Raw genomic sequence first — 18,857 nt, 5'->3', positions numbered from 1 at the left:
TCGGAAGGTGGGGGAGCGTCTCCGATGGCCATAACGACTTCTTTGGAGACATCCAGCAAGCGCAGACAAGGCTCCACCCAAGAAAATCCGGTCTCGCTGTCTCGGGCTGAGAAACCCCGATTGATATCGACGGTAGCGATAGAACTGTGAATATATATCCCTCTTAACCTAGCACCCCTATTTGGCCACACAAGAAACTTACAATGACAGGCCACTGGAGCGAAAAAGTCCCGTGGATTTGGGCCCCAGAATGGGACGATAACAGTGATGTCGCCCGTATTTTGCAATTTCGAAAGCGCTTTGAGATCGAGCAAGTTCCCTCGCAGTGCCTCGTGCACGTTTCAGCCGACACTCGCTATCGACTGTTTGTGAATGGACAGAGTGTGTGCTTCGGGCCTGCAAAGAGCACACTCGCGGAATGGAACTATGAGACGGTTGACATTGCGCCTTTCTGTACCGCTGGGACAAATTCCATCGCCGCTAGAGTGCTCAGATATTCCCCCCGCCAGCCCGGTACCATGTCGTTCATACGGGGTCCCATCCCCGGGTTTATTCTCTATTGTGAGAGCTTGGTATGTTTTCCTTTCTGATATGGTAGAGTCCGCTTGACTGATGTCGGTTTTCCATGGCCACACAGGACATTTCCACCGATAGACTGTGGCTTTGCAAAACCGACGACGCCGTTCGCATCCTCTCGCCCAGGCAGACCAATCCTGCCCTTGGGCCGCCACTTTTGCTTGTGAACGAGGAGGTGGACGGGACGCATGAGGATTGTGGATGGGCCACCCGCGACTACGATGTGTCTACATGGGTAACCGCCATAAAGGCCACCCTGAAGACTCCAATGGTTCCCATTCTCGAAGGGCGCCGACTCGTACCGCGAATAATCCCCCTCCTGCCGGAGATCGCAGGCCGATTCTCGGGAGCAATCTCTTGTGAGGGGTTGACAGCTGAGGAGACAACTTGCTGGACGGACCTCGTACAAAACGACCAGCAGCTCTGGATAGACAGTAACCGCAAGATGACAATCACTCTGGACGCGACTGTTCTTACAACTGCCTTTCTCGAGTTGCATTTCCAAGGAGGAGCCAAGTCGCGCATCCGAATCCGCTGTGCAGAATGCTTCGAAAGACAGGCAACAGACAGCCCTAACCCTTTTGCGAGAAACAAGGGTGATCGCACAGATGCGGCTGGTATCCTAGTCGGCTACGACGACTTTTACACAGTCAGCAATACGATCGATGCGAATGGGTCAGTATATTACGAGCCCTTCTGGTTCCGCACATTTCGCTATGTTGAGCTACAGATTGAAACATCCGACATGCCGCTATGCGTCCAGAGATTCACTTACCGATCAAGCCATTATCCACTTGACATCAAGACAACAATATCCCACTTCCCATCCAAAGAAGCCGAGAAACAATGGGAGATCAGCCTGAACACGCTCCAGAACTGCATGCACGAAACCTACGAGGACTGCCCATACTACGAGCAGAACCAATTCGCCATGGACGCACGCCTTCAAATCCTCTTTACCTACCAGCTCTCGCACGACGACAGGCTAGCCCGCAAGTGTATGCAGGAATTCTACTCTAGCCGTCGGCCCGACGGCCTCATTGAGACCCACTTTCCGTCCCCATTCCCTGTGGTGAATATTCCCTTCTTCTCGCTGTACTGGATCCTCATGGTGCACGATCACATGATGTACATTGGAGACAGATCGCTAGTACGCCGGTACCTTGGCACGATTGATGGTATTCTCGACCATTTCGCGCAGCGTGTTGAAGAGGATGGGCTCGTCGGTCGATTAGCCTGGGATATCTGGCCGTTTGTCGACTGGACGAAGGAGTGGACGTTGGGCAAGGGTGACTTTCGCCAGTTGGCCGTTCCACCAGCGTACTACCGGACGGGTAAGATGACTTATAGCAGCTTGATATATGCGTATGTTTTGCAGAAGGCTGCTGTGTTGTGCGAATATGTGGGGAGACATGATACAGCAGCCGAGTACACTCGGCGTGCAGAGGACCTTAATAAGGCCGTCGTTACGCATTGCTTCCGGGCAGATTTCTTGGCCGATGGGCCGGATAGTCCCATTGAAGAGCGGAGCCAGCACGCGCAGGTGTTTGCAGTTCTTTCCGGGGCACTGCAAGGAGAAACCGCTCGCGAGGTCCTGCAACGCGCATTAACAGACGCAAGTTTCGCACGTTGTTCCTACGCCATGTCATTCTATGTCTTCGAGGCGGCGCGCAAGGTGGGCATCTATGACCCATTCCGAGACAGCTTATTAGATCCATGGCGGGAAATGATGCACCTCAACCTGACGACGTGGGCAGAGTCCGCGGCGATGCCTCGCAGCGGCTGCCACGGATGGAGTGCGGTTCCAATTCACGACGTGGTCGCAAATGTGGTTGGGCTGAGACCCGGTGCGCCTGGATTTGATACCATCTTATTCGAGCCGCGGAGAGAGTACTGGCCGAAGATGGAGGGCACATTCGCGATTGGGTCGGGCACATTGATGGCATCCTGGGAACCCGGGAGCCCGCTAAAACTGACTTCGAGTCTTGATACTTGCATAGAGTTTAAAGGCCAGCAAGGAAGCGTCAGGTTGTATAACCTTCGAAAGAATGAGCCAATGACATGTGGATAGTGTATACAAGTGATTATCCTTTGCGAATGCGAACGCCGGCATAAATCTTTCTCCATATCTATGTAATAAAATACATCAATAAAGTGTTTTAGTTCTTATCCTAGGAGAAGATTATAGATAGACCGAGACCTGGTTACATGTACATGCTGCAATATAAGCTTCTTGATATGAACTACTCATTTCCGGCTAACCGAGGCACACAGCAAACCTGAGGGATCCGGCATGACGGCACGGCGAGTCAGTCCTCTACTACATAGTCTAGACATAGAGTACCTTTTGATATACAACTCGGCCGTGCGGGATTTGGTTTGAGTTACTCTGTCTTCCAAATTATGAACTCTCTAAATCCTAAGGTTAGCCCTGTAATAACAAGTACTGATTCGGTTGGATGGCACCTTCTTGGTTTATGGGTAGCATTCCCAGCGTCTGTCCTCGACTGACTCGCGTGAATTACCCCGAAGCCGGTAGGAGGATCCCCCACACGTCGGGAGGATCACCTGCCCCTGCCGGCTCCACCTCGCCACCAGCCTTGGGGCTTCTGCTTTTGACATCCTTCTCGGCGTGTGTTCCACCGAGTCAAACCTTGACGTTGGTTGTTCCCCTATCATGGGGCCCCCATCATTCAGGTCTTCCCCGGTCTCTGATCTCAACCCGTCCCCAGATACATAAGACCCTAGATTAAGCCACCACATTGCGGAGAAAACAGTTACTTTGAATCTTTATCCTTGTCACCCTACCCGAACCTCAGCCTCGAACATGTCAGAAGACACTCAGAATAAAGGCAACGCCGACCAGGCGGTGCATATGGAAGATGTCGCTCCCGCAAAGACCCTTGACGAAGATGGAGATACATCCGCCGAACCGCCCATGTCCATCACCAAGACACTGCTCGCGAACCCCATGATTATCCTACTGTCCACGTTCGCCAATGTCGGTGCCCTGATGTACGGCTACGACACGATGTCCCTGTCGCTCTGCCTGTCCATGCCTCCATTTACGTGCGTCACACTCGCCACCCTCGAGTGCCATCCATCGCATTCTGCTAACACCTGGCCCGGTTTAGAGTACAATTCGGCGAACAAAGTGCCTCCGGACTTGTGATCCCCGCGTATTGGCAATCTCTCTAGAATGCTATCCCACAGTTAACCACGATGCTGGGTGCATGGAGTGCCGGCCACATCTCGGATACTTTTGGCCGTCGTTTGGGGTTCTTTCTTTCCGGCCTTATTTCTGCCGCTGGTGTGGCGGTGCTTTATATAGCAGCCACGCCGCCTGTCTTTCTCGTGGGGAAGATGGTGAACGGTATCGGGTTGGGGATGGCTCTCGCCACGGGGCAGAGTTACATTTCCGAGATTGCCCCGTTGCAATTGCGTGGAATTTTGCTATCCTTGTACTCGTTTTGCATGGTATGCTGCTACTTCAATACGCCTAATGATGATGATGGTTAACAGGCAATGTCCAGAACCTTGGTCTTATGATGGCGGCCTCGATTGCTTTTAGCCGTCTTCATATCCCCACGGCTGCTTCATACCAGGTAAGATGCGTGGCCTGGATATAGGTTTAAACATTTCGTACTCACATGGTCAGGTCCTATTTGCTGTCGGATGGTGCTGGACAGGCCTGCTTATCATCTTCGCGTACATTATCCCAGAGTCTCCCTACCATCTTGTTCGCAAGGGAAAGAACGAGAAAGCACGCAATGCACTCGCCAGAATCTGCAGCAAGCATACAGACATCGGCGCCAAACTGCGCGAGATCGTGCGCGTCTTCGAGCATGAACAACAAGTCTCGGGAGAATCCAAGGGCAGCAGCATCCTCGAATGCTTCAAGGGCAGCAACTGGCGAAGGACCCGGATCATCCTGTACTGCAACGGGCTGTCACAGATGATTGGCGCGACTTTTCTCGCCAACGCTCCCTACTTTCTCGTCATGGCGGGGATGAGCTCGAATAACGTGGGCATGATCGTAGAGATTGGTCTCGCATTCGCCATATGTAGTTCGATGCTGACATGGTTTGCAATGGGCCGGTATGGCAGGCGGAATATCATCTTGTTTGGCGTTGGGCTATCCTGTGTGTTCTTCCTCATCATGGGGATAACGAGCTGCTTCCCGTCCACTCCCAAAGCCTTATGGTATGTCCCTGCTCTCCCACACCAAGCCCACAATGACCCAGACTAATCCATCACCAGGGCCATCGGAATCTCCCTGGAACTAACCTGGTGGACTATGGGCCCCACAATCGGCCCGGCAATGGGCATAGCCGGCGAAGTGTCCCAGGTCCGACTGCGAGCAAAATCACAATCGATCGGATTCGCATTCAACTATTTCTACTCGACTGTGTGGAACGTGGTCGTCCCCTACATGTTCAACGCGGATGAGGGAAATCTAGGCGGGAAGATGGGCTGGATCTTCCTGGCGACGAGTCTGATTAGTTTGGTTGTTGTTTACTTTGAGGTTCCTGAGACAAAGGATCGGTCGTATGAGACGCTGGATGAAATGTTCCGGCGTAGGATTCCGGCGAGGAGGTTTGCTGCTTGGGGGCCCGAGGGGCTTTATACAAGTTAGGTTTGCGCAGATGAAGGAGAGAGAATAAATGAACATAGTTCCAGGTTTGGGTATATAGCCAGCGATTGGGTGGGCCAGATGGACCGAGATGCGCATTCTGCACTTCGGGCAGTACATCTGTATATACTATTATTGTTTCTTACAAGTACTCGTCGAAGCTCTTCCATCCTTCGCGGGCAAAATCCCTGTACATTATTGTCTCCGCATACGGCGCAATGTCGTGAAGCTGAGCTTCGTCTAGCAACCTCCAGGACCGTCGCCGATTCCGCAGACCCAGCGGTAAACGTTCCATTGCGCTGCCCTTTTGAAAGGTATCTCCAAAAGTTATCTGTGCTGTACTTGGGCAGGGAGCTACCCACAGGGGAGTTCTCGAGGAAAGTACGATCGAAGTCCCAGAGCCAAGGGAACGATTGTCCGTCTCGGATAAGCTGTCGCCAACATTCGGGTGATAAGGTGCGCGTACATTGTTCCGATGGATTGATGATTGGACCCCATCGCAGGAGGCCGATTTCCTTATCCTGTTGTTCCCCGCTGGTGTAGGTGTTAGACTCTGTCAATGGTGTCGGAAGAGGCTGCAGGAAAGATAGAATGCTCTCTGTTAGTCCAGGGACCGGGAACGGCTCAATTTCAAACTCCTAGAGCGGGTTATCAGACAACGTCACCAATACAATATTAGAATTACCGAGAACAAAACTTACCTGCGCCTGAGGGTGACCTCTAGGCCACTGAGTTTGATTAGATGTGTCTCAATCCGCAGGAAAGTAATATTCATGAGGCTCCAGGATCCGAGGCTGGGACATCCATGACTGTAATGAACCGCAACATGCACGATCCTCGAGGTCCATGCGGCTGCAAAGAACGTTCCAGAATTCTTCAAGCAATTGAGGTGGTGTAACCCGAACTGTGTTACAGCCTGGCTGCTGCATTACGTCTTCTTTTGGCTCTCGCTCGGGCTCGGGCTCTGGATATGTTCTCTGGCTTGTACGACTCTCTGCAAGAGACCAAAACTCTTGACATGCATGGCGATGACTGGAGATTCGTCCAGATAGTAGTGCACACATTGTGGAGGGTGCGGGAATGTCCGTGTAGGGAACCCGACCTCTTCCCGTGAGAAGGTCTGTAATTTGGAGTCGACAAAGCGGAATGCTATTGTTTGGAACCAAGCATAGACAGGGCTATCTGTTTCTTTTGACTGTTTCATTTTTCATGACTAGCTGGTATGATCTGCCTATGTGCCCTATTGGCAATCTCACTTGGTCATGAAGGACACCGCAGACAGCGCAACACGTATCTTCGTTTTCATCGTCTCTGCCAAAGACTGATACCACATATTCTTCGGGACTAAAGGCATTATCTTGGTGACCAACAAAGCAGCAGCTCTGCAACCAAGCCAGCAGGAAGCAGATGATAGTTGTTACAATACCAAACTGTAAATAAAGATGAGAGGGCTAGAAGATGTGAGTCACTAACAACTCAACAGTCAAAGCTGATACCGAAAAGTAGTCAGCAGCATCATTCTGAGCCAAGCAAATTCGTATATCTTTGACATACATTTGCAGACAGGTCCTTTACATATGACATTATCCTACAATACGGATTCTTTGGCCTAGGGTGGAGCGTTAGCAAAAGTCTCAGTGCTATCTCCCCTATCGCAGGTGTCTCGAAATATGACACTCTCGTACATGATAATCACAGCGACCCACATTCAACGTTGCCATTCAATAAACCTGATACCTGGAATATAGCATTTTCTCCAGGCTACTTTCTTAATAAAAGCCACCTCTTTCCTTATAATGCTTAGTATTATCTCTTAGAATCTTAGATAAGATTCTTTTTACAGTTTCTATGTATTCATGGCGCGCTTATATACCTTATTAGTCGTTAGAGACCTTTTCTTGCTACTAATAATATTTTCCTTTATCTTTATAGTTTTTTTGGTATTCTTCTATGAACCCACGGGCTTCTATATCCTTTTTTAGATATCCCAACTTTGTCTCCATAGACCCAGGTATGATCACGTGATAAGGAATAGAATTAAGGAATCTAGGATAATAAAAAGGAATGGATGGAAGTAGAAAAAGCCCTTTCTATTTATATTAGAGATTGAGGAATTACATAACATTCTATAGCTTACCCTTCTTACCCTGGTGGGTAATATTCTCACCAAATTCTCACCCATCTTACCTATACTCACCCATGATTTAGTGTGTGTCACCCATAAAGCAGCGGCACCCCCAGGGCTCTTTTAACTCCTGGCCACGTTTATCAGTGTGGCTTAAGTACGGCTGAGCGGACGGGAAGCCCTGTTCCCCACACCCTGTGGTCGTATGTGCTTTGATCAACGCAGGAATGATTCTTATACCATTAGCCGCATGACGGTAACCCCTCGCCATACCCATATACCCCACTGTCCTGGAGTTCAGGCCCTCCCCATCAATCTAGCAGCACATCCTCCTCAAACATCCCAGCACACCTGTCCGCGACCAGGACGATCCTGCTTATCCAACCACCTATGTTACGAAAGCCATGATCCTCTTCCGCTTACTACCCGGTTTATGCAGAAGAACAATGTAAAAGCCAATACAATCCTCGAGCACAGCCCCACCGTATGTTACCCCAGCGCTATGGAAGTGCAGCAGCCTAAGGATGTCGGGTTCCTGATCATTGCATGGTTCTCGGTGTAGGAAGTCAGCATAAGCTCCTCGATTCAGCTGGGCTCTTGGGGACTCTCGTTGTGCGTTTCCATTGGCACGGATCATCGACAGCATATCTAGTGAGTCATCACCGACATCAAAACCTCAATTGTGACTGTGTTAATTTTGCAACGTGAACTTCACTTGTGGCAGCCGGAGCTTTCCGCGTAAGCTCTTCGACTATTTTGAGTTGATCGGCCCAATGCTCGGCTCGGCTCAGTATCGAACCCCCGCGAGGAATTTGAACATAGTGGAATTTGAGCATAGTTAACTACGAGAGGGCCGCAGGATCAACCACAGGATGGAGCCTTGAAATGTGCCTAGTCTTCGCTGAAAGTTACCATTTAAAGCTTAGGCTCAAGGCGCCTCTGCGCTGCCTTGCGGATGCTACTAGAAAGGGTGATTTCGTTCCACTACGAACAATAATGTTCTCTGGACTTTGGGACATTTATAATTCCTGAAACGCAAGACGGTAATCCATACCTTCAGCATCTTTCCAAAAAGTCTCAAATCAATGTTCCCCCAAAGTCGCCGAACGAGGACCTGCCGCCGACGACCCGCAATCAGTAAGGATCGGTGGATTCCATACCGTCCAGATCGGGCGCAAAGGCCCGCTACCTGCCTCTCAGATGCTGCTTTTCGACTGGGTTCAGAAAATGCCACAATGATTGAACGGCAACAAAAAGTGTAGGCTACTCGCCGCGGTCCCCCTCATTGTGAAAGTGTGGCAAGCAGCTAATGTACCGTGCGCGTATATATAGCAGAGCCCATAGCAGTCAACGTGAATACAAAAATGATCGCCCGGATGAGGGTGGCCGCAACAATGGTAGTGACGGCGGCGGGAGCGCGACAGGATCCTACTCGCGATCAGCCCAGATCACGCGTCAGAAAGAGTCCACCAAGCGCTCAGAAACAATCATTGAAATACCGCGATGGAGGGCAGAATATGCAATCTGTGTGGAGGTGCAACGCCTGCTGGGTGACGATGCTATAGCACCGTATACGACGAGTGACCCTGGCTCGTGCAATTTGCCGCTTGGAGATGGCAAAAGTCATGCCGACACTGAAGATTGGCAGAACGTGAATAGAAGAGATCAATCTGCTAAGGATGGAAGTACTGTTAAAGGTGTGGATAAAGCAGCTGGAGAGAGTGATCTATATGTGCCAGAGGAATTTGATCAAATCCTGATGTTCTAGGTTATATAGATGGAAAATATCTGTTTGTTATCTACATAACTATTGATCTTGTGCTGGGCTCGGGATTCAGTGTCAAGAGCAGAAACGGTATAACTAGAGAAAAATTTGATCAAGGATATGAATTAAGGCTACCTTGACTGCCCCATGACCTATCTAATACACGGCCTGAACATTGGAAATCCTCTGTCACCTTGGAGCTTGAGCTCTCGGGCTGAACGACGCGCAAGGGCTTGAGATCAATCCCCAGTTTCTGGTAGTTTGGAAAATATTCGACAGGTGACCAATACGGACAACCTGGCGATTCACGACATCCGCCACACGACTTATCGCTAGTGCGTGCGCATAGTAGTTATTATATTGTTCGCTTTGATTGTTGGCATCCCGGCTGACGATGTAACACTAGTATAGTCGTCCTCCATTGTCGGTCCCATCCGATCCTGTGTTGTTCGAAGAGCGAGCACTCATGGTTAGCTACTGTTGACCTTGATTTGGTATGGAAAAGGGGTGTCTTCGCACCATAAACCCATCGCTTAATCATAAACAATTAGGGAAAGGTCCGGAATGCCAATCCTCCCGAGCTCGTCCTTTTACAGCTTCGTCCTCCTGGAGGAGTGCTTCAACGAGCGCAACTTTTTTTAGATCTCCCTGGCCGTGGCTAAGCTTACCCAGCTCCTTGTTGACCACGACTCGCCTGGTTGCAAGAACAATTAACGCCTCGTACAGTGTGTCTCGGGGCTACAATTAGAGATGTTACTAGTTGTTCCAAGAGCAAATCAGTGGTTGTTTTTGTTAACTCATATCACCATCATTCTCGTAGGCAACGAAGCTTCGTCTCTGTAACAGCTGACGGAGGGTGGTTATTTTGTGCTTACTTCGATATTTTGAAGGGCCTTGCTCTTTGTGGGCTAGTGAAGCGGGATTATCTTAAAATTGACCGTAATAATCGGGTCGAGGCTTGCAAGATATCGAGAGATTGGCGGAATTCCGCCGGAGCCAGCTGGGAGAAGGGGTGGTACACGATAATGGAGATAGAAGTCCGCAGAGGAGTTTAGACACTCTCTTCAAACCTTGCTATATTATCCGGTTATCTCTTTGTCTCTTCAAGTAGCTTCTGCTTTACCCACCACGGTGACTTAGCCGGAATGCGCCCAAATCCGCGGATTTCGGCGTATACAAAGTGTTGTCGCCCATTTCTTGGGGAAGCCGAATTATCAGATCGGGTGAGCCGATTTAATACCCTATTTGGAAGCTCTCTGAGAGACCTTGAGTATAATTCACTTGCCAGACGAGCGTGGCAAGTATACTTTCGGGCATGACGCTAGTGACTGAAGATACCAGGTAGAGGTTCGTTACAACATACCTAAAAGGGAAGTGCTGTGTTTTTGAGAGATATTGAGAATGTACCCCTCATGGCAGGGAGAGTTCACAGATCAATTATCCATGCCAGGAACCTCGGGGGCAAATTGAGGACAAGTTGTGGTCTAGCAGGATCAGCGTTTCTCTCTACCCCTCCCGATATCAACATTCTCTACTGAGTCTGCCCACTTCTATCCCAAATCGACCCTGAAACACGGGATGACTACACCCGAGGTCCGAAATATATTCAATAATCCAGAGTACTTTTGATAATTATCCAGATACCGATCGGGCTTCTCTTCCCGGGACACTTTTGGAGGTCTCTTGACTTCCCTTCCGGTTCAAAGATTGTCACTAGAAATTGCACGATGACTCTGTTCAATCGTGACATGCGCGTCGTTCTGACCATGCGGTCTTTGATTAGAGGGTATCTGATCCGGAGGAGCCGTATCCGTGTGTCAATGCTAGTTGATGTACAGTGACGAGGGGCCAACCCTGCTCTGGAAGAGACAAAGACCTCGCAGGCTGATTCCATATCAGCTTCGAGCTGTGGCCCTCACATTCTAAGCTTCCCTGGACACACCGTTTACAGTGTGGTCGGCCCTCATCGCACTTGACATGGCGGCCACGGCAAGTCCAGCAGCCAGTCAAAGTCCTTGTAAGGCGTTTGCGGTTGGGGATAGGCTCTGGCAGATCCATATTCACTTGTGCTTCCACTAACAGAGGGCTCTGAAGAATCAGGCTGATAGGCGCGGGGAGACTTTCCTCAATGGGAGAAAGATGCACAGTTGCGACGTCGCTATAGTTTCGCTGACACGGGGCAAACTGATGATTTAAAGAAGCCCACAAAATCTAGATCTAGTTAGCTTGAGCGCAGTCATGCGTTAATACACGGAACCCCAGTACCACGCACTCGCGGTGATGGCAGAAGGAACCTACCGAGGTTGGCTCCTTCAACCTTTGGCGTGCGGTAAAGCATCTCATTGGGTGCGTCAGAGTCGCCCTGGTTCTTGGCGCAAGCAGCTGGGAGTGTATATAATGTGGCACTGCAATATTGACCGTACCCCCAGTCAGCATATTCCATCCTTGCAATGAGACCTTCGAGTTGGGAATCCAAAGTCCAGGCCAAACAGGCCGCTGCTGCGACAAAAATCCCGGCCCAGTGGCGTTTACCCTCCCATATCCTCGACCAGCTGGGGCAGGATCCCTCTGGCAGCGTTCTGGATATCCCACAGCGCTGCGGACTCCTCTCTGACCGCGAGCTTCAGATTACCGAGACACTCGATGCAACGGCTCTTCTGCAGAAACTTGCAGACCGCGAGTACAGCGCTGTCGAAGTGACAACCGCGTTCTGCAAGAGGGCAGCAATTGCTCAACAGTTAACCTCTTGCCTGACGGAGACATTCTTCGACCGTTCATTGAAGCGAGCACAGGAGCTGGATGAGTATTTCGCAAAGACGGGCCAGTTGATTGGTCCCTTGCACGGTCTTCCCATCAGTCTGAAGGATTCCTTTAACGTGGCAGAGGTGCCTACTTCAATCGGCTTTGTCTCCTTTCTTGACCATCCTGTTCCGTCCACGAACTCAGCCTTGGTAGATGTCATACTCGCTGCTGGCGCGGTACTATATGTCAAGACCAATGTCCCGCAGACCATGATGACCGGCGATTCCCACAACAATATTTTCGGCCGTGTACAGAATCCACATAGGCGGAACCTGACAGCAGGAGGGAGCAGTGGTGGCGAAGGAGCCCTGGTCGCGCTACGGGGCTCGCTCCTTGGAGTTGGGACGGACATTGCTGGGTCCATTCGGATTCCTGCATTATGCTGCGGTATTATCGGCTTCAAGCCTACGGCCGGGAGGATTCCTTTTGGGGGGCAGGCAAACCCTGGCCGGGCTGGTCTTGCCGGCATTCTCCCGTCGGCAGGGCCACTCTGTCACTCGACCCGCGATGCAGAACTCTTCTTCCGAACAGTACTTCGCACCTCGCTGAATGTCAATATAGATGATGACATTCTAGGCTTCCCATGGGTTGAGCCAAAACTTCAACCGGTCCTCACCATCGGTGTTCTCAAGGAGGACCCGAGGTACCCCTTGCACCCGCCAATGCGGCGCAGCATCGAGGCCGCCGCCGTTGCGCTCGAAGCAGCGGGACACCGTCTGGTCGATCTTGCTGACAAGGTACCTTCCCTAGCGGACTCGATGGGGGTGGCCCTCCGGTATTTCCAGATGGATCCAGAACGGACGCCACTTCAGAATATTGAGAATAGCGGAGAGCCCCCGATTCCATCTCTTCGGTTCATCTACGATCTCGAGAAGGCCGATCCCGAGCCTACGCTGCGCGAATTATACGAATTGAATGTTCGACGGTTGGGGATCGCGGGGCATATGCGCCGTGCTTTCCAGCAAAACTGCCTGGATGTGATTCTGTCCGTCGGGTATCAGAGTTGTGCTGTGCCACACGATACATACGAACCTCCTCTTTACACCTTGATGTGGAATCTAGTGGATGTGCGTATCCCCAGGACCATATTCGCCACCCACACGCCTTCCTTAGCCGGTTGACCCAAGCTAACAGAGAGAGTAGTATCCTGCTTGTATTATTCCTTTCAACAAGGCCGACGAAGCTATGGACCTAGGAATGGTTCGGAGCGTAGAATATATCCCTCAATGTAAGTGCTCATGATCCCCTTAGCCTTTAGGCCCTCGCTAATAACCTCAAGATCATCCGAAATTCGTGCAGGATGCTCCCTGCCATATACAGCTGATTGGTCAGCGATTCAGGGACGAGGCGCTGCTGAAGTGTGCCCAGGTGGTAGAAAGGATTCTGCGCCAGTAGGAGTGTGATTATATTTCTTTTGCTTTTGCTTTTGCTGGCGCATGGCCAAGTCTGTGTCCAGTTCCCCATTTCCCATGGAAGGTCTAGCCTACCATGAAGTGAATGAGCCAACCGTTGATCAGGACTTGGAAACTTTGAGCTCCTCTGGCGCAAACCTAAACTGTTATTTGTCATCCACCACCCAAGAGTGTGCGTAGCCGTAGCCAAGTAAGTCGTCGCCCGAAAGCTCACGGTGGCAGTGCAAGGTCCAGTCAACCTTAACCGACTCGATCCCTTAATTTGCTGTCTCGAACTACTGTACAGCGGCAATTCTTCCCAAACCTCCAAGGAAGCCTTCCGGCCTACTATTCTAATGCCTCAACAGCCATTGTCTAGGGCCAGACTACGAACTAGAACAGGATGCTTACCTTGTACGTATCACCTGGCATTCTTGTCGAACCCGTCCTCATTGACCGCCCGATGATCAGGCAAAGTCCAAAGAAAGAAATGCGATGAGATTCTACCAAGATGCAGCAGATGTATTAAGCAAGAACGTGTGTGCTGTTGGCCCTCCTCGCCGCTCCCAGTTGACCGCAGGTGTCGCCCGTCCTCTGCACCAGAGCTGCCCACCAAGGCAGTGCCTGACAGTGGGAATAGAAACGAGAACACCTTGAAGCCCGTATTCGAGATATCTCCTCCCCTGGCATTTCCAGCCAACATATCCTGGGGGCGAGGCATTTTCAGCTCAGATGCAGAATGCGCCGTTTTCAACCATTTCACGCACAAATTTAGCCCTCTTCTGTTGTTGAAGACTGCACACCCCCAGTTTCGAGCTGATTGCATCTCTTATGGAGGCCACTTGGGTACGCATTTCAACATTACAAAGACCGCGATGATGGCATGCGGTGCAGCACACTTGTACACACTCACGCTTGATCCGAGTCTCAGGGACCTGTCACTGAAGTACTATGCTGCAACCATTTCGCAAGTACGCCAGGCCCTTCATCTCTTCAATCGACAAGCTTATCGTTCTCAATTCTTAACTCCCACTGATGGCAGCTTTGATGCCCTCCTAGTGTCAGTTATATTGCTTTACACTTATGCGGTACGTTGACATGATATACACCTCCCTCCAGGACAGAGACTTTGCATACTTATTGCTAGTGACGAACAGAAGTGTATTGGCCACCCGAATTTCCATGCAGACATCGTCAACCACGTGATGGGTGCGGTGAAGCTCTTGGAAATCCGCAACGCGCTCTCCCGTCCAGGGACGATGACCCAACCATTCTACCGCGTGATGAGCGAAAGTATATTCTACCAGGTGTTTTTGCTCTCAATGCACGGCCCGGGAGATAACAACAACGATGACAGTAACGGGCACGCTCTCAATGCAGCATTTTGGAGTTCGATCTGGCAGCCCCTTGTGTTCCGCGATACTCCGCAGGTGGCCAACAGTCCGATTCTGGGTTCTCTCTCCTTACCACTTTGCAGATTTCTCGTCCGCCTCGCACGGTTCCATCAACATTGGTTTCAAGCTGCTATCGCTGATAGTGTAAGGATTTTTGCCTGTCTGCGAGATGAATTAGCGGCTTGGGAGGGTGCAGTGCTGGACAGAAACCTCGGGGTTGATGACGGAGGCCCCTCGCGGGACGTGCTGCTGGATCCATGTCAGCACTGTTCCACAATGTATATTCTTTCAGCGTCGATCCTCCTGGCGAGGAAGGCCTACGGTTTAAGAGACCACGTCAGTTCTCCTGTAACCGAGCTTGCGACGACAAGGGCCCAGTGGCAAGAACAGCGGGCAGCGAGGCTACTGCGTCAGTTGGTTCGGGATGACAGGTGGACGCAATGCTATCTGGCCGTGTCGGCGACGATGAGTATCGCATCCTCATTAGGAAGTCCGGAGACAGAATACTTGATACGACAGGACTTCCATCGAAGGGAGATCTGGGCAGCGCGGGGAGAAGCTCCCCCAGTGGACAAGAGTATCTACTCTTCCTCGCCAGAATTTTGACCGTTTCAACTCTAACACCAAACTTTATCCGGTTAACCCAATCAAATGCTTTTGCGCTTGCCTACTCTTCACAGACCCGAAACCTTGGTTGATGATGAGGTTCGCGGCGGGCCCTTCCCAGCCAATGCCATCGCGCTGCCCAACCTCGGCAGCTTGTCGGTCGCAATTATCTCCTATTCGTCGCCCCTGCATTTCAGATTCCCAATCCAGACCCCCAGGCCTAGGTCGGCAAGACTTACCTGTCCTGGTCGGATATGCGGTGTGTTGGATTGTTGACTCCCCACGGGGCGCCCCGGTCTATTAAACTCTGGATTGCGGAGATGGCTCTTATTGGTGAAGATTGGGCCTGTGTGGTTGAGTCATTGTACACATATCCCGAACGTCTTGGACACTATGCGGGGAAACAAAGCTCTGTCTGTACTCCGTATCGCCTACTGCGCAATAGGATGGCTGCTTCGCGCTCTCCCAATGTATCCAAGAAAATGCCAGGGGTAGATCTTTAATGCAAGGTTAAGGGGGCTATTTCTCATACCAGTATTTTAGTCTACTAAATCCCCGCCGGAAACAGTCCAACAGACGATCCTACAATCCTTTCCCTTTCATTCTAGTCAAAGTGTTTACATCATGTCAGGCGACGCACTAGGAATTGCATCTACTGTTACTTCCCAAGGAACGGACACGAAAACGGCCATCTCCGTGCCGGCACTGGTAAACGGAGCGGAGGACTTCTCCGCGAGGTCACAAACGCCAATAGTTCAGGCCTCTGCTTCGAGTCGCCCACAGAGACTGGGCAATCCCACGCCTATTGCTTTAATGGGCTTCTTGGTCGCTGCAACCCCTGGCTCATGTGCACTGATGGGATGGAGAGGCGCCGATAACTCAGGGGGGATACTGTAAGAAGCTCCCACGTTGCATGATATAACAAAAGATTTTCCACATCTTGTCAGTGCTGACAAAATGTGGCTTCAGTCTGGTGTATGTTTTCTTTGGGGGTCTAGTTCAGCTTCTCGGAGGGATTGGGGAGTGGTTCGTGGGCAACACGTTCACCAGCGCCCTTTTTACAACCTACGGCAAGTAATCACGTCCCCGGGCACTTGCGCCCTCCAAGATGATGATAGTAACTGCTGACACTCAAACAGGAACCGTATGGCTAGTCCAAGGGGCAGCATCACTCCCTCCCTTTGCGAGCCCTGATGCGCAACAGACCGTAGCATATAATGCCAGTCTAGGTTCGTACTTCCAGTCAGCCACGCTTTCTATCTCATGAAACAGCCCTGCCAAACGATGATGGTTCTGACAGCCAGTCTAGGGTTTTACTACGTTTTTTTAACGTTCCTTACCTCTATTTACCTAGTATGCGCTTTCAGGACCAATATTTGCTTGGTCATAACCATGTTCCTCCTCCTCATTGTTTTCGCCCTGGTTTCGGGCGCCTACTTCCAGCTGGCCCTTGGAGCTGTTGCGCCGGCAGGCCATCTACAATATGTACGTGTGCCTCTCTTATCTTATAGTGGTATCCTCAAGATACAATCTGCAGATTATCGCTCCTTGACTGACGATTCCTGCATCTAGGCAGCCGGAGCCTTCAACTTCACTCTATGCCTGGTCGTGTGGTATATGTTCTGGGTGGAAATTCTGGACTCGGTGGACTTTCCTATTACACTGCCGGTTGGAGACCTGAGCACGTTTGTTATCGGTAAAAGCCAGAAACCGCAGAAAGGTTGTCGGTGCCAGTGTCAAGTGCAAGATGGGCAAGAGCAGTAATTGACATCAGAGCCTTGGAAGAGCGTGCAGCCGCACACCTTTTACTTGTTCAACTTCCTGGCCGTATCGAAAGAATACTCGCAGTCACGATCCGATGGTTGGTCGGTGTGAATGATTGACGGACCCCCACTTGGGTCGAGTTATTCGTTGCCGTTGCTTTGAATTTGTCGCGGAAGTGAATACGGAAGATTTGGAAGACAGAGTTCTCTTATCATGGATGTTTTTGTGTTTGTCAGCGATACCTTTACTTAGTCCAGATTGCCGAATAACCTTGGATCCATTCTGGTAGAGCCCTACAAAGAGTCCCATGGTACATAAATAATATAACCTAGGTTTTATCTCCAATTTGACTTTGGCCATGAAATAGCATTGAGTTTACGTAACCAAGGAATGAGAGACCCTCGCCACATATCCTATTACTAAGTACTTCTCATAATACTCGCTCTCACTATATGTCCTTGTGAACAGTATACCTCGTCGTTAAGAGTAGAGGTGTCTTTATTGTTCTTTTTCTCGACCCGCGTACCTATGCCGATGGCATACCCTCGGCCGATATGTCCAGTGGCCGGTCTCAGGCTATCGTAGTTGTCGCTTCAGTTTCTTTCGCCATATCCACGATGACGGTTTGCGTGCGATGTTTCGTGCGATATCATCTGGTTCGTGCGTTTGGGTGGGATGATGTCTCCATGCTCCTAGCGTCGGTATGTAATCCGACACGATAACCCCATAAGGTAGACGTCGACTGAGCTGTGATTCCAGATATTCAATATCGGCACTACCGTCTGTAGTATTTCATGCGCTAAGAACGGCTGTGGCAAGTCAAGCGGCTGGCTTGTTGAAAAACGAGCATACGACCCTCATCGCGCCCGTCTAGTGAGCATCTCCTCTACTCCCTTCTGGCTTGCTCTCCGCTATTTGATTCAGCCAAATCAGTGCTAAGCCTAGTTCCCGTCTAATCAGTACTGGTGGCTTGGGCAGAAATTCTACATCTTCGTGACCATCTTCGCAAAGATCTCCATCTGCGTGACTTTGTGGCGCGTCGCCGTCCGCCGGGCCCACAATATCATCCTGTTCATCCTCATGGGGACAACAATTGTCGTGAGCATGCTCTTCTTCTTCGCCACTGTGTTCGAGTGCAGGCCCGTCAGCTCCTTCTGGAATTTCGACACCCACAGCGACGCCTGTGGTGGATCGCACATGGTACTGATTATCGCGTACCTTTCAAGCGCCATTGCAGCAGTCACTGACTTCAGTCTCGGGCTCTTGCCCTGGTTCATGGTTTGGGATTTGCAGAGGGCCAGATGGAGGAAGGCTGGATTGGCGCTTGCCATGGGGCTAGGATGCATGTGCGTCCTCTCCACCTCCAAGTTCCCTTCTACTGGTGCTACTATCACCAGCTCCACTGGGAATCACTCAACTGCGCTCGCTAACTACAACCTCACAGTGCCGGCTTGGCGGTCATCGCTCGTATGCCATTCCTGGTTCGCTACCAGGGAGACGATTTCCTAGATGATATCACCCCCGTCGTGATTTCCGCCAATGTGGAATCCGGCCTAGGTATTACCGCGGGTAGTCTCGCAACACTCCGACCGATTGTTCGATTCCTCCGTGGTGAAACCGTGCGGCCCCCACGTCGCCGCAGGCATACTGGAAAGAGCACTCTATTACCTGCTTAAGACTTGGCCGGACTTGTGGGGGGATTAACGGTGCAAGTTAAATCTGGAAAATACAACTCATTTCAGTAGCAGGGCATCGAGGTACACTGGTCCTTTCTGCGGTAATCTGCAATCTGTGAATGAAT

General features: G+C 50.8%; 8 protein-coding genes across 8 annotated transcripts; all 8 read left to right on the top strand.

Annotated features, from left to right (window-relative positions):
- Positions 1 to 203: 203 nt before the first annotated feature.
- Positions 204 to 2,647, top strand: BJX68DRAFT_275278 (Six-hairpin glycosidase-like protein; the record flags this gene model as incomplete). Its single annotated transcript, XM_071047814.1, has 2 exons — positions 204 to 572; positions 638 to 2,647. The coding sequence occupies 2 exons, from the start codon at positions 204 to 206 to the stop codon at positions 2,645 to 2,647; spliced, it is 2,379 nt and encodes a 792-aa protein (XP_070899700.1).
- Positions 2,648 to 3,514: 867 nt separating this feature from the next.
- Positions 3,515 to 5,212, top strand: BJX68DRAFT_254853 (general substrate transporter; the record flags this gene model as incomplete). The annotated part of the gene is made up of 6 exons (XM_071042943.1): positions 3,515 to 3,645; positions 3,711 to 3,744; positions 3,775 to 4,053; positions 4,110 to 4,181; positions 4,235 to 4,779; positions 4,837 to 5,212. 6 exons carry the CDS (start codon positions 3,515 to 3,517, stop codon positions 5,210 to 5,212), a joined length of 1,437 nt encoding a protein of 478 aa, XP_070899699.1.
- A 3,357-nt stretch (positions 5,213 to 8,569) lies between these two features.
- BJX68DRAFT_266164 (uncharacterized protein) lies at positions 8,570 to 9,102 on the top strand (the record flags this gene model as incomplete). The annotated part of the gene is made up of 2 exons (XM_071045419.1): positions 8,570 to 8,592; positions 8,667 to 9,102. 2 exons carry the CDS (start codon positions 8,570 to 8,572, stop codon positions 9,100 to 9,102), a joined length of 459 nt encoding a protein of 152 aa, XP_070899698.1.
- Positions 9,103 to 11,549: 2,447 nt separating this feature from the next.
- Positions 11,550 to 13,296, top strand: BJX68DRAFT_275277 (amidase signature domain-containing protein; the record flags this gene model as incomplete). Its single annotated transcript, XM_071047813.1, has 3 exons — positions 11,550 to 12,968; positions 13,045 to 13,129; positions 13,181 to 13,296. 3 exons carry the CDS (start codon positions 11,550 to 11,552, stop codon positions 13,294 to 13,296), a joined length of 1,620 nt encoding a protein of 539 aa, XP_070899697.1.
- A 313-nt stretch (positions 13,297 to 13,609) lies between these two features.
- BJX68DRAFT_69734 (Zn(II)2Cys6 transcription factor domain-containing protein) lies at positions 13,610 to 15,419 on the top strand. The gene is made up of 3 exons (XM_071049630.1): positions 13,610 to 13,706; positions 13,764 to 14,380; positions 14,450 to 15,419. Exons 1-3 carry the CDS (start codon positions 13,649 to 13,651, stop codon positions 15,290 to 15,292), a joined length of 1,518 nt encoding a protein of 505 aa, XP_070899696.1. The 5' UTR covers positions 13,610 to 13,648; the 3' UTR covers positions 15,293 to 15,419.
- A 497-nt stretch (positions 15,420 to 15,916) lies between these two features.
- BJX68DRAFT_266161 (uncharacterized protein) lies at positions 15,917 to 16,370 on the top strand (the record flags this gene model as incomplete). The annotated part of the gene is made up of 2 exons (XM_071045418.1): positions 15,917 to 16,185; positions 16,262 to 16,370. The coding sequence occupies 2 exons, from the start codon at positions 15,917 to 15,919 to the stop codon at positions 16,368 to 16,370; spliced, it is 378 nt and encodes a 125-aa protein (XP_070899695.1).
- Positions 16,371 to 16,684: 314 nt separating this feature from the next.
- Positions 16,685 to 17,056, top strand: BJX68DRAFT_266160 (uncharacterized protein; the record flags this gene model as incomplete). The annotated part of the gene is made up of 2 exons (XM_071045417.1): positions 16,685 to 16,777; positions 16,865 to 17,056. 2 exons carry the CDS (start codon positions 16,685 to 16,687, stop codon positions 17,054 to 17,056), a joined length of 285 nt encoding a protein of 94 aa, XP_070899694.1.
- A 554-nt stretch (positions 17,057 to 17,610) lies between these two features.
- On the top strand, positions 17,611 to 18,732 carry BJX68DRAFT_254851 (uncharacterized protein; the record flags this gene model as incomplete). The annotated part of the gene is made up of 4 exons (XM_071042942.1): positions 17,611 to 17,757; positions 17,816 to 17,929; positions 18,017 to 18,402; positions 18,501 to 18,732. 4 exons carry the CDS (start codon positions 17,611 to 17,613, stop codon positions 18,730 to 18,732), a joined length of 879 nt encoding a protein of 292 aa, XP_070899693.1.
- Between the last annotated feature and the right edge of the window lie 125 nt (positions 18,733 to 18,857).

The sequence above is a fragment of the Aspergillus pseudodeflectus genome (assembly GCF_044049435.1).
Source record: "Aspergillus pseudodeflectus strain CBS 756.74 chromosome Unknown BJX68scaffold_18, whole genome shotgun sequence".
NCBI lineage: Eukaryota > Fungi > Ascomycota > Eurotiomycetes > Eurotiales > Aspergillaceae > Aspergillus > Aspergillus pseudodeflectus.
The sequence above is the reverse complement of the archived record's forward strand: the minus strand, read 5'-3'. Positions and strand labels throughout refer to the sequence as shown.

Bases quoted from the DNA above. Each gene is read 5' to 3' on its own strand.
- BJX68DRAFT_69734 (XM_071049630.1), top strand. From the start codon at position 13,649: ATGCCTCAACAGCCATTGTCTAGGGCCAGACTACGAACTAGAACAGGA. The intron at 13,707-13,763 runs GTACGTATCACC...CCCGATGATCAG, and splicing joins TAGAACAGGATGCTTACCTT to GCAAAGTCCAAAGAAAGAAA. The intron at 14,381-14,449 runs GTACGTTGACAT...AGTGACGAACAG, and splicing joins TATTGCTTTACACTTATGCG to AAGTGTATTGGCCACCCGAA.